Below are 13,640 nucleotides of genomic sequence, written 5' to 3' on the forward strand. Positions count from 1 at the left end.
TTTTTAAAGGGCATGAATAGCCTTTAAGAGGCTTCTAGAGTGCTCCTGGGGGCTGGGGGGGGGGGCAAAGTTGAGCAAAAAATGGCCCGTTTTTTGCTCATTTATGCCCTCCACAGCCCCCAGGAGCACTCTGAAAACCTCCTAAAGGCTATGCACAGCCATTTTGGTGAAGGGGGCAGAGTTTTGGGAGGCAAAAAATGCTGTATTCAGTGTATAAGATGCACCCAAATTTTTAGCCTCTTTTTGAGGGGAAAAAGATGCATCTTTATACTTCGAAAAATACGGTATTTTATGAAAGACTAAACAAATAACTCCAGTGAGGAGAAGAGGCTGCGGGCCGCTTGAAATTTGAAAAAGGGCCACATTTGGCCCCCGGGCCGCACTTTGGACATGCCTGGCCTACAAGCAGCTACTTCTATCTCATCTCACTGTGTTTAATTCCCTTGCATGCCCATCCGTTCCTTACTCCAACCCTTTGCGTGGTGTTGCTAACCAAAGGGGAACAGCTTGCTGGGTGTGTCGGCAGGGAAAATATCCTGCTTCCTGGGGTTTCTCTTTGCATTTGTACTAAGACTTTGTCTTGATTTGCTTCTCCCCATCAGGAGCAGTACAAGCGTGAGCAAGAGAGGCTTAAGGAAGAGTGGCGGAAAGCCCAGCAGGAGGTGGAAAAGGACATCCCCAGTTACTCAAAGGAGGTCAGTTCTCAGCCTTTTTGTGGTTTGACCCCTCTGGCAGAAATCTGCTCTTGAGCTTGTCAAGGCCGTTTCTAAAGCAATGCATTTGGAAGGCGGAAGCGCAAACCATTCTTTGTTGAGAAAAAGCTGAATACAGCTTTTTGGTAGCCAAGAGAACGGTGTGCCTGGACAGGTAGCATAAACCCAGCAAGAAAACTCTTTACCTTTCCTTAGGTGTCAATAAAAAAAATCACGAATGAGCTGCCAAAGTCTAGGAATTGTTCTCAGAGTTGGAAATTAATGAAAATCGGATTATTATAAAATATGGAATAGAATGTATAAGTGGCTAGAAAACAGAAGCCAAAACAGGAAATAGAAGTCTTTTTTTGTTTTTGCTTTTTTAAAACCAGTATTGAATAAAAATTAACGAAAGTTACTAATTACTATTAAACTTAAAGTGTTGACCATAATGTAAATATAATGGTGATATGAACACATTATTATTGTTACAACGGTGAGTACAATTGTTATTACACTATTACGGATGTTAAAAACGCTAGGAAGGCAATGTAGAATAGAGAACTATAGAAGCTAAATATGTAAGTTGATACAGAAGGCTGTAAAACTATTTTATATTGTAAAAAAAAAAGAAACTTAAAATTAGGGGAACTTCTGTTCTAACCACAGTAGCTGTGTTCCAATAGGGGCTGCCACAAAAAAGAGGGGGGGTCAACCTATTCTCTTTTTATTTCTGTAACACCCATCCATGCTTCCTTGAACCTTCTATGGTTCAAGACGGTCAAGTGACCAAGCCTGCCCTTGCACCAGACAAAGACTGGGGAGTCTCATAGGTCCAAATCTACTCTCAGCCACGGGTTTTCTGTGTGTTTTCAGGCCAGTCCCTCTCTCCCTTTAAACTACGATTAGTAGGAGCCTGGAGGCCAAAACATACAAGAACTGTTGCATGGATTGGGTCTGTCTAGTGAGAAGAAGGGCTAGGGGTGATATGATAGCAGTGTTCCAATAGCTCAGGGTTTGCCACAAAGAAGAGAATGGGTCAACCCTTTATCTGAAATGGTATAGAGTTTACTGCCTGAGCAGGGGATAGATTAGAAGACCTCTAGGTTCCCTTCCAATTCTGTTATTGTGTTATGGCCTACAATCTTCACATGCATGTGTTACGAGTAAACACCCAAAATTTGCAAACAAAACAATGGAGGGAACTCTCTAAAATACTTGATGAATTTGGTGTAATTACACACCAAATGTTACAGATTAAAAAGGCAGTTAAACTTGGTTGGCAGAAAAACGGAACCCCTGGAAGGCCCAGCTGAAGAAAATGCTGGTTTGTTTCAGTGGTGGGTTGCAGGCGGTACGCCCCGGTATGAGCGTACCGGTGCCTGCTCGGAGCACCGGGTACTGTTCCAGTACGGTGCTCCAGAGGGCCCATCCGCCAGCCCGAGCTCCTTACCTGTATTTGAGCTCTTTGGCACTTCCGCGCATGGAACACAGGGCGCCTGTGTGACGCTCCGCCGAGCAGCTGGAGCATCGCGGAGGCGTTGCAAGAGGTAAGGACGCATGCATGCATTCATGTGGTGGACGCCGGGTCCCATTGCACTGTACCAGTTGCACCGGGATCCGGAACCCACCGCTGGTTTGTTTGTTTGTTTTGGATGCACAACTTTATTCATTTCAGATTGATTTGGGCAAATTCATCTTTGAAAGGTACAGGATTCCCTTGGTTGCTTCTGGCTTTGACCAGCTCGCCTAAAATAATATTAATCTAATCAAGGTTCAAGATGCTTCGGCCCTAACTTTCTCTTCTGTGGGTGAAGGTTTGTTCTCCGAGCTTGTGGGTTGGTTTCCAAATGTTTCATTACCAGGCTAGGTAGCATGTTCAGCGGAGTTTGGGGAATGTCAGTGTCAGTGTTCCGTTTATGGTGGTGTCAGGTCAAGTCGTGGGATGGGTCTGGTGATGGGTCAGGTGTGAGTCATTAGTGAGAGTCTTGTGATGGGGAGGTTACATCAGATGAGGGCCATTGGGAGGTGAAGTGCTGGTGGTGGTGGTGGGGGTTGACTGGGGGTCCGTGCTGTCTCTGGTTGGCTGTGTGGATTTGGATTCTGAGTGGTGCTGGTTGTAGGTCAATATGTCCCTTGATCAGTGGTGGGATTAAAAAAAATTACTACTGGTTCTGTTGGTGTGGCTTGGTGGGTGTGGCAGGGGAAGGATGCTGTAAAATCTCCATTTCCTCCTGATCAGCTGGGACTCAGGAGGCAGAGAATAGATGGGGGCGGGGCCAGCCAGAGGTGGCATTTACCGGTTCTCCAAACTACTCAAAATTTCCGCTACCGGTTCTCCAGAATTGGTCAGAACCTGCTGAATGCACCACCTCTGCCCTGGATGGAATTATTTGTAGAGTGCCACGCTTTGATGAATTCACAATCGTGGTGGGTGGTAGTGTGGCCAATGGTTTTTGTGTTTCTCCAATCGAACTGGTGCCATTTGGTGTCGGTGTGAATAGAGAGTAAGATTTTGGGATCATGGCGTTTGACTGCCAGCCAGTGTTTGTGGATCCTGGTTTTTAATTAATGGGATGTTTGTCCCACATAGAACACTGAGAATGGTATCCCCTAAACTCCTCTGAAGATGCTACCTGGTGTGGTAATGAAACGTTAGGAAACCAACCCACAAGCTCGGAGAATGAACACCATCCTATACCCGATCCACAGATATTCGCCACTATTTCTCTTCTGCATTTTAACTTCTGCAAAACTTGCATTTTTTTCTAGGAACAGACTAACCTGACACCCCCTGCTATGACTGGGAGTGTACAGGAGGCCCCAACTTCTTTGTGGGAGAGAAATGGAAGTAACAGGACTGCTTATCTTAGTTCTGAAAGAAATTGGGAAGTGGAAAGCAAGCCGGAGAATCGGGGGAAAGATGGTGAGCTAGTGGGAAGCAACTTACAACAAGGAGTGTTACAGGTGGAGCAAAAGAGAAAGTTACAAGAAATAGAAAATGGGAAGGAATGGAATGGACAAGACATAGTGTACTATGCAAAGGAACCAAGTTATCCAGAAGAAGTACCTCAAAAATCACAGGTAGAACCTGTCAAGGAATCAAGGCATTGGGAAGAAACATCTCAAAATCTTCTGATGGACCCAGTTAAAGAACCAAAACATGGTGAAGAAATATCTCAGAATCTGCTTTTTGAACCCATCAAAGAACCAAGGTATCAGGAAGAGACATCTCAAAAGTTAGTGCTGGAACAACTCAAGGAACCAAGGTTTTGGGAAGAAATATCATACAAAACTCACATAGAAACAGTCAAGGATTTAAGATACCAGGAAGAAATATCTCCAAACCTGCTGATGGACCCTATCAAGGAACCAAGGCATCAGGAAGAAGCATCCCGGGACCTGCTGATGGAACCTACCAAGGAATCAAGGCATCAGGAAGAAGCATCTCGGGACCTGCTGATGGAACCTATCAAGGAACCAAGGTATTGGGAAGAAGCATCTAAGGACCTGCTGATGGAACCTATCAAGGAACCAAGGTATCGAGAAGAAGCATCTCGGGACCTTCTGATGGAACCTATCAAGGAACCAAGATATTGGGAAGAAGCATCTAAGGACCTGCTGATGGAACCTATCAAGGAACCAAGGTATCGGGAAGAAGCATCTCAGGACCTTCTGATGGAACCAATCAAAGAACCAAGGTATCATGATGAAGCATCTCAAAAGCTGTTAGTGGAACCTATCAAGGAATCAAGGTATCGGGAAGAAGCATCTCAGGACCTTCTGATTCAACCAATCAAGGAACGAAGGTCTTGGGAAGAGACATCTAAAGACCTGCTGATGGAACCAATCAAGGAACCAAGATACCAGGAAGAAGCAACTCAAAAGTTGTTAGTGGAACCTATCAAGGAACCAAGGTACCGTGAAGAAGCATCTCAAAAGCTGCTGGTGGAACCAGTCAAGGAGGTTTCCATGCAAAGATTTCAATATCAAAGGTCTGTATTATTCTATTCTACAATCTTAGATTTAAGGTTTAAGAAAGAAATTATGGAAATTCCATAAAAGCTGGGTTATTAATACATGATGTGACACAAAACCATAGTACTTTATGGACTAGGGTCCAGAATGGACTTGTGCCATCTTCTCTTAGCTCCCAGACAGTAAATAGATGTGATTTCCCACACTAGTTCCCAGTATTTCTGGATGGAGGCTTGTCCCAGTGTGTAGTGAGAGTCTTCCTTACTGCCCTCTCCACTTAGTAAAACTGAGGAAAGGTCTTGTCAGGGTGCCCACATCCAGGAAGTATTCCTTCCTCAGATTCCTTAAGAAGTTGATTGAATTCTCGCTGCCCCTAAAACCATAGTGTGATGAGAAATGGGTTGCTATGGGCCCTTTTTCTTCGCAGGCTTCTAACCTTAGGTATCTTTGGTGATGCTTTGGATACATTTTGTTCTTTGATGCCTATATAATTTTGATGCTGCTTCATTATCTCATTCAAAAGCCCTCACATCAATTATGTTCAGTGATTGATTTTAGATGATCTCAACAAATTCTACAAGCCACAATCTTACTACTAAAGAGAGCTTACCAGTGAAACACTAATTGCCAAGCTCTAGCAGCTATGTAGGCCTGAGGCCTGATAGTAAAAAATGACATGGGAAGTTCAAGTCAACTATTTGCTAGATTGTAGTGTACACATCTGTATTCCTAATTCAGATGCTTGTCAAAGTTTAATTATGGAACTTGTGATCCAGAGGACTACATACATTTTTAGTTAGATAATCAAACGTGAGGGCCACTCCTAGCCTGGGCAATACTTGTCCTCTGGTGATTGCACAGAGGATGAATCACATCAGACAAGGAATGTCAACTGGCAGGAACCAGGAGATGCATCTTCTTTGTCATGCCCCCTGTCCTTAGAAGATTCTCTCTTCAGAGATTAGGATGCCACAACATCCTTGTGCCTGGGCCTCAAGACTCTTGTATGTGAAGGGCCCCATTTCCTGGCTATCTATGGTTATGATTTTATAATTGTTCACAACCCAGTTCTTGGTTTGAGATGGGCAGCCATAAAAGATAAATGGATAGATGGATGGATGGAAGGAAGGAAGCTCTTGGACTTTATCCCAGCTAACTCTTGCTTATGGTCTCTTTATTCCAGACATTATGAATCACCAAGAGTCTCCAATGAGCAAGGAAAGCACTTCAATGTCGACAGGTAAAAATTAGTGAGTTTTTACTATTTGGGATTTTGAAAGGAAATAGTGCTTTCTGGTCTTTCTCTTCTGGAAAGTGAATCACTTTTGAGTGATTCCGTTCTTTTTTGAGTTACACCGTTTCCTAAGTATGTGCCTTCATGCTGGATTCATGGTTTGGTCCAGGGCAGGAACACACCAGGACAACCAAGTGCTGTCCAACCTCTTAGAACTTCCATCAGTGTCATCTAACATGGGCATCTCTATTACAGATATGGTGCCCCCCCATGTTTGGAACCTGCTGGAATGGCTCCCATTGCTTTAATCTCTGGGCCATTGATCTCAAGGTTCTGCTCTTTAGGCTGGGACCTCCTGCCCAGGGGTGGGATTCAAACATTTTAGTAACTGGTTCTTTGCTGGGTGGGCATGACCATGGGGGCATGGCCTACTCGGCCTCCTGCACAGTTTTCACCCTCCCCAGGCTCTGGTTTTTTTTGAGCCTCCGGGAGGGCAAAAATGGCCTTCCTTGGTCTCCGGAGGCCCACCGGAGGCTGGAAACAGGCCCATTTCTGGACTTCTGGAACTTCAAGGAGGCCCGTTTTTCGCTCTCCCAGAAACTCCGTGCGGGCCCTGCATTTACCTGGCACGATGAATAGGCTGCATGGAGTCTTCTGAGAGGGAAGGGGCAGGGTGGGCAGGGCCAGCCAGTCCTTCCAACTATCGGTTCGGCGAACCAGATGTAAAATTAGCATCCGGTTCACCCAAGCCGGGGTGAAGCAACTGAATTCCACCCCTGCTCCTACCACCAGGTGTGGCTGAATGAACTCCTCTCATTGCTGGATGGTGAGGAGGAATCTGGAATGAACCCATCAAGGATCTCTGCAGCCACTTCAATGCTGACATCTACTACATTAGAGTGGGGTGCAGCTTAGATTTGCGTGCTTCGTTTGCAGACCCTGAAGATGCAGAGATACCATTTAACAAAAGCCAGCCCTGGACGTTTCCACAGAGAAAATGCCATTCTGGTTTTGTGCCTTAGGATGAATTTTCCTCCTAGAAAATATATATATATATATACTCAACATCTGCAACGGATTGCAAGAAACTGTTGGCAGCCTATATGTAAAAAGCCCAGACCAAAATCTTGAGATTCTTGGAATAGGCAAAACCACATTCTAACTCTATTCTTGGAATCTCTTGAGTAATACTAAAGTTATATCTTGAAAATTCCTATGAGAAGTCATATTTCCTGCCATGAAGTTATTACTTTCCATTTTTCTGGGGCTTCCTTGGTACCTTTAGAAATAATCCCTGAATCATCAAAGTTTTTCAGCACCCTTTGTGTGTCCAGAGATGGTTATGTCTGTTTCAAATGGTATCCTGTGAAGTACCTCTATAATATAATTTCTCCATTTTTCCCCTCCCCAGAAATAAATCCAGATCAACTACTGATTTAGACAATCCTCAGACCAGTGGTAAGTGGAAAGGGGGAGGGGAATAAGAGAGCTAGAAACATGTAAAAATAGGAAGTCCTGGAGTTACAATAGTTTGTTTAGTGACCATTCAAAGTTTCAACAGCACTGTAAAAAGTTGCGACTATTTTCCACACTTGCAACCGTTGTAGCATACCCATGGTCATGTGATCAAAATTTGGGTGCTTGGCAATTGGTTCATATTTATAATGGTTGCAGTGTCCCAGGTCATCTGATTGCCTTTTGTGACCTTTTGACAAGTAAATTCAATGGGGAAGCCAAATTCACTTAAAAACTGTGCTACTAATAGCAATAGCACTTAGACGCATATACCGCTTTGCAGTGCTTTACAGCCCTCTCTAAGCAGTTTACAGAGTCAACATGTTGCCCCCAACAATCTGGGTTCTCATTTTACCCACCTTGGAAGGGTGGAAGGCTGAGTCAACCTTGAGATTTGAACTGCCAAATTGCAAGCAGCCGGCAGTCAGCAGAAGTAGTCTGCAATACTGCACTCTAACCACTGCGCCACCGCGGCTCACTGACGTAACAGCTGCAACAATTCACTTAACAACTGTAGCAAGAAAGGTGTTCAAGTGGGGGCATAATATGTGGTTTTATCTTTGTTTTTAGTTCACATTTTATTAAGGTTGTTGTCTTGCTTTGCTTTGTCAATGTTAAACCTTTTTTCTTTTGGATTTTGTATTTTCATCTTCGGAACAATTTTTTTTTAAAAAAAAAATCTAATTAGGGCCGAAGAAGAAGTTTTCTGAGCAATCTTGGAATACCACCAACTCGCTGAAAAGATCTCAGAAGGAACAGGGCTTGTCAGCCGCTGAGTTGGAAAGGCAGCAGATTCTTCAGGAAATGAAGAAAAGGACCTCTCTGCACACGGACAGCAGCTGGATCCGGCAACGTAATGCCAGCGTTCACAAAGAGCCCTTCAGTCTGACTGGCAGTAGAATGAGGAGGTAATGGTGCTGGTTGTCACCTTTAAAGCCCTTCATGGCTTGGGACCAGATTATCTGAGGAACCGTCTCTTGCTGGTCACATCAGCCCAACCCACCGGAGCAGGGAGGCAAGGAATGTTACAGGTCCCATCAGCTAGGGAGATACACCTGGTGGGACCCAGAGCCACTTTTCCTTAGTGGCTCCCTCTCTCTCTCAAACATCCTCCTCCCAGAGATTAGAATGGCCTGGGGAACCCAGAGTGGGATGGTTCATATGCAGTAGTGGGTTCCTAATCGGCTTACTACCGGTTTGCTGAGATGATGTTTTGTGCGCGTCCATGCTGTGCATTGCTGTGCATGGACAGTTGATTGAAAACGTACTTACTTACTTTACTTTATTTCGTATTTCTAGACCGCCCCCTCTCCCAAAAGGGACTCGGGGTGGTGTACAGTCAGGCTAAAACACAAATAGGATGCATATAAATAAATACATACATACATAAATGCATAAATACATAAATGGAGGAGGCTATATAAAACTGTACCTTCAAGTAAAGCATTAAAAGCAGTATTTAAAAACAACCCCTAAAAATACCCCAAAAAATTGAATTTAAAATAATTACACATGAAATTCCCCAATTAAAATATCTGCCAGGAGGTAAGATAAAACTATGAGTGGGCCAGGCCGGCTAATCGAAACAGGTGAGTCTTTAGTTTTTGACGGAAGGAGCGGAAGTCGGTGGGGGAGGTCATTCCAGAGGGTTGGGCCCATCACAGAGAAGGCTCTACTCCTAGGCGCCGCCCGTTGGCATTGCTTGGTGGACGGCACCCGGAGGAGTCCCTCCCTGTGAGAGCGAATTGGTCGCAGGGATGTGTGCGGTAGGATGCGATCCCGCAGGTAGCTAGGTCCTGTGCCATGGAGCGCTTTAAAGATGGTAATCAAAACCTTGAAACGCACCCGAAAAACCACAGGCAGCCAGTGCAGCTCGCATGCGCAGAAACATGCGAGCAATGGCAGAAGACACTGGGAAACCAATTTGGGGGCATGGCAGGCTTGGGTCATTCCCAGTTCCAGCGACCCAGACCGCCATACCACTACCTGTTTTACCGAACTGGCCCGAATTGGTAGGAACCTACCTCTGCTCATAGGATGTGTTGCCATTTCGCTTCTCATCCAAGAAGCTTCTTCAGTTCTGATTGGAAAGTGGGGAACGGGAGGATTTATATTCCTCGCAGACTTAGGCTTAGACATAGACTTAGAATAATGTTATTGTCACTTTAAATCAGTGTTTCTCAATCTTGGCAACTTGAAGATGTCTGGACTTCAACTCCCAGAATTCCCCAGCCAGCATTCGCTGGCTGGGGAATTCTGGGACTTGAAGTCCAGACATCTTCAAGTTGCCAAGATTGAGAAACACTGCTTTAAATGTATGCTAATCGGCATACTTTAAAATGAAATTTCATTGCGTACAGCTCTCAAAGCGTCCCCCCTTCCAATATACACCGCATAAATGTGACTAAATAAATAAAGAAATATTCATATAGCCACATATATTGTGTGACACAGAGAAACAACACAGTCTAGTTCGAATGTATATATGTGCATGATGAGAAAAACAAATATTTCAAGTTTACCAAACAGATAGCCTAAGGAGGGTATTGCTGCTAGAAATACTTCAAAACCTCCTCCCACAGGGGAGCAACAGAAACAGATCATAAAGTGGGTGTGTGGGACCTCTAACAATGCTTTGAGTTCTAAGCACACAGCTCTTATAATCAGTAACCTGAATAATGGGAAGCGAGCTTCCTATAATCATCTCGGCTGCCCTTACCACTCTCTGTATGGACTTTCTATCTGAGGCACTGCTGCCACTAAACCAAACAGTGATGCAGTTTGCTAAAACGCTCTCAGTCGTGCATCTGTAAAAAGTGGCCATAACAGAAGGAACTGGTTATTTGGATTCTTTTTAGAGAGTCGTTGAGGCCACCTGGAGGTTTGTCTGTGTCCTCTGGGACAACCATGACCTGGATGACTGAGACTCTCCCTAGACCTCACCAAAATTATTCTCCAGTTATAGTAGTATCTTTTGTGTAGAATGATCAGCTACAACCACTATACATTTTTCTTCCAGAGGTGAGAGCTTAGATAATCTTGACTCTTCAAAAACAAACTCCTGGAGACCTCATTCCTGGATGAACCAGTCTGCATCTTCCACATCTTTGTCAAGCAGCCAAGAGTTTGGCCAGCATATTCCTCCAGTGGTGTCCACCTCCAATCGGGCCTACATGCGCACCCCATCTTCCAGTCTTCCCTCCCCTTCTGCATCTATGAAAACATCTTCCTTGCCCCATATCCCTCCATCACCTTCTGTTCCTCAAGCTCCATCGCCAACCTCCTCTTCTCAGTCTGGGACGCAACAGCGCAACAGGTATAAGAAGCATCTACTGAATTCTTTTTGTTTCTCCCTCATTTTGGGGGGATGAGGGGGGAGAAACAACCTGGCAACCCTCAAGATTATCTGTGAGTTCCTCACAGTGTTAATTAATGGGTATGTTATACTACAAAGAAATTATACAGGTAGTCCTTGCCTTACAACCACAGTCGAGTCCAAAATTCCTGTTGCTACCCTGTTTTCCTGAAAATAAGACCTCCCCAGATAATATGCCCAATTGGGCTTTTGAGCGCATGCGCTAAAATAATCCCTTCCACGAAAATAATCCCTCCATGAAAATATTGCAACACAGCAGCAGCCATGAAGTGACCACACTCGCCGCCACCTGCACCTCAAAAATAAAAGACCTCCCCGAAAATAAGACCAAATGCTTATTTTGGGGCTCAAAAGAAAATAAGACCCTGTCTTATTTTGGGGGAAAACATGGTACGTGTGAGTGTTAAGTGAGTTTTGCCCTATTTTATAACCTTTCAGTTGTTAAGTGAATCTGGCTACTTCACTGACTTTGCTTGTCAGAAGATTGCAAAAATTAATCATAGGACCCTGGGTCTCTGCAACCGTCATAAATATGAGTCAGTTGCCAAATGTCTGAATTTTGATCAAGTAACCAAACAGAGACTTCAATGGTTATAAGTGTGAAAAGTGATCGTAAGTCACTTTTTTCAGTGCCGTTATAACCTCAAACAGTCACTAAATGAATGGTTGTAAGTCAAGGACTGCCTGCATGTCTTTCTCCAAAGCATCTTCTTGACACACCGTCCACTGTTTGAAATTACTGTGATTCTGGCGTTTAATACTACTAGAGATGGTTGATTTATTGGTTTTAGGGAGATTTATAAACTTCATACCTTCATTTGAAACAATTGTGTGTTTTTCTCTGCTTTAGTCACTCTGCTTCTGTTAACAGAAGCAAAAAAAGTTTTTCAGCAAGTATCTAAAACCTATAGTGAGTGCCAACAGAACACCTTTGCATCTGTTTTGTTGTTCCTTTTTTCAACGTTGCTGAACCCTTTTGTTTTTAATCATTTGTGTTAGAAATTCTGTGTAAAAAAAGGACCACGGATAAAATGAAGAGTACAGTCACCATGTTCTTTACTGCTTAACTGTTTTAACTCTGACCAGGAATCTCTACTTAGAACAAAAGATCATAGAGTATATACCATACATCCAAACCTGTAAACACTGCCTCTGCTGGCTGAATGCTACTCTAGTTGTTGTATAGAAAAACATTCCAACAATTTGATTGCATCATTTTCTGCAAATAAGAACTTACGAGAGTGCTCAAAGTTACTTGATTATTCCTTTCATGATGGTTGTTGTTTTATATACTTCATTGGCCCTCTTTGAACCCGAGACCCCTGCCTGAAAGCCTAAAAGAAGAGAAAGACTCCCCAACCCAGAAACATCTCTTTACCTGATTAGGCAACTGGCTGAGCTGGGTCTTCAGTCTCATTCACCAGCTTTTATAGCACCTAACTTCAAAGGCATTTCTATTGGGCATCACATTGCCTAAATAAGAATGGGCTGTTTCTTACATTTAGCCATGCATAGGACAGTTAACTGTATTTTTCTGAGTATAAGACGCACCTTTTTCCCTCAAAAAAGAGGCTGAAAATCTGGGTGCGTCTTATGCACTGAATACAGCATTTTTCCCTCCTGAAATCCCGCCCCTTCACAAAAATGGCCGTGCATAGCCTTTAGGAGGCTTTCAGAGTGCTCCTGGGGGCTGGGGAGGACAGAAATGAGTGAAAAACAGGCTGGTTTTTGCTCAATTTTCCCCCCACCCCAGGAGCACTCTATAAGCATCCTAAAGCCCTTTTGCATGCCCTATGCATGCCCTTTTTATGACAAAAAAATGGGCCCGTTTTCACAAAGAAACGGGCCATTTTTTGCTCGTTTTGGGGTGGCAGCCCCCAGGAGCACCCTACAAGCCTCCTAAAGGCTATTCATTCCCTTTTTTTTTTTTTTGAGGAAAAAAAAACATGAAAAACGGGCCATTTTGGGGAGGTCTGCAGAGTGCAAAAACTTTTTTTTTTCAAATTGCCTCTTCAAAATCTTCGTGCGTCCTATACTCCGGTGCGTCTTATACTTTGGAAAAAATACGGTACATGATTTAGGCTAACTCTGAGTTGCATAATAGCTGTATTTCATTTAAAGCTTGGGGGAGGTAATTCTTTCTGGTGATTTTATTTCCATCTGAAAGAAGAACATTTCTGCTTTTCTCCTTGCAGTCCTGGGGATTTGATTCACTGCTTCTTCTGCCTTTTCCTTGTTCGGTGGGTGGTGTTCTCCCATCTGCTTCTCAACCCCATTCTTGTTCTATATTTAGGTCGGTGAGTGGAAAGCGAATGTGTTCCAGCTGCAGAAACACTCTGGGCAAAGGAGCGGCTATGATCATCGAATCTCTTGGCCTTTGCTATCACTTACATTGTTTTAAGGTGAGAGGGGCAACCGGTGAGAGGCAGGGGCACATCCTGCCCTTTTGAATGGCAGCCGATAACCAGCACCCCCCATCCTAGCTTTGCTAGCCTCCCTTATGTGACTGTGCAAGATCCAAAACAACAAAATCCATCTGCTAATGGGAAACCTTCCACGATCAACTGTTGCTGGACTCTTTGATGTGCCACAAAATGTTTAGTGCTCTTTTTTGGGGGGGACAAACAAGGCTGAAGCTTCTCCGATGGAGAATGCATTAAGATAAGGCAAGAACAGGCAATAAGGGTTTTCCCTCTTGTGTCCCAGGCTTCCTTCCATATCCACTTCCTTGCACATATTGATCACAGGTGAGTGCCATATGCACCGCAAGCCATCCCGAATGGTCTTTGCAAGACGTTTTAAAGCCATTAAATGTACGCAGGCAGTCCTCCTCTTATGACCAGTT

General features: G+C 44.1%; 1 protein-coding gene across 5 annotated transcripts in view; it reads left to right on the forward strand.

Annotated features, from left to right (window-relative positions):
- The window catches only part of LMO7 (LIM domain 7), a 181,085-nt gene that overhangs the window by 162,693 nt on the left and 4,752 nt on the right, over nucleotides 1–13,640 (forward strand). For all 5 annotated transcript variants that reach the window (XM_081949423.1, XM_081949421.1, XM_081949422.1 and 2 more), the window contains 7 exons: nucleotides 603–695; nucleotides 3,465–4,687; nucleotides 5,854–5,910; nucleotides 7,316–7,362; nucleotides 8,108–8,327; nucleotides 10,439–10,735; nucleotides 13,089–13,197. In XM_081949423.1, the coding sequence (XP_081805549.1) occupies nucleotides 603–695; nucleotides 3,465–4,687; nucleotides 5,854–5,910; nucleotides 7,316–7,362; nucleotides 8,108–8,327; nucleotides 10,439–10,735; nucleotides 13,089–13,197 (2,046 nt within the window). The remainder of the gene's footprint in view (nucleotides 1–602; nucleotides 696–3,464; nucleotides 4,688–5,853; nucleotides 5,911–7,315; nucleotides 7,363–8,107; nucleotides 8,328–10,438; nucleotides 10,736–13,088; nucleotides 13,198–13,640) is intronic.

The sequence above is a fragment of the Natrix helvetica genome (assembly GCF_964273705.1).
Source record: "Natrix helvetica genome assembly, chromosome: 3".
Lineage (NCBI taxonomy): Eukaryota > Metazoa > Chordata > Lepidosauria > Squamata > Natricidae > Natrix > Natrix helvetica.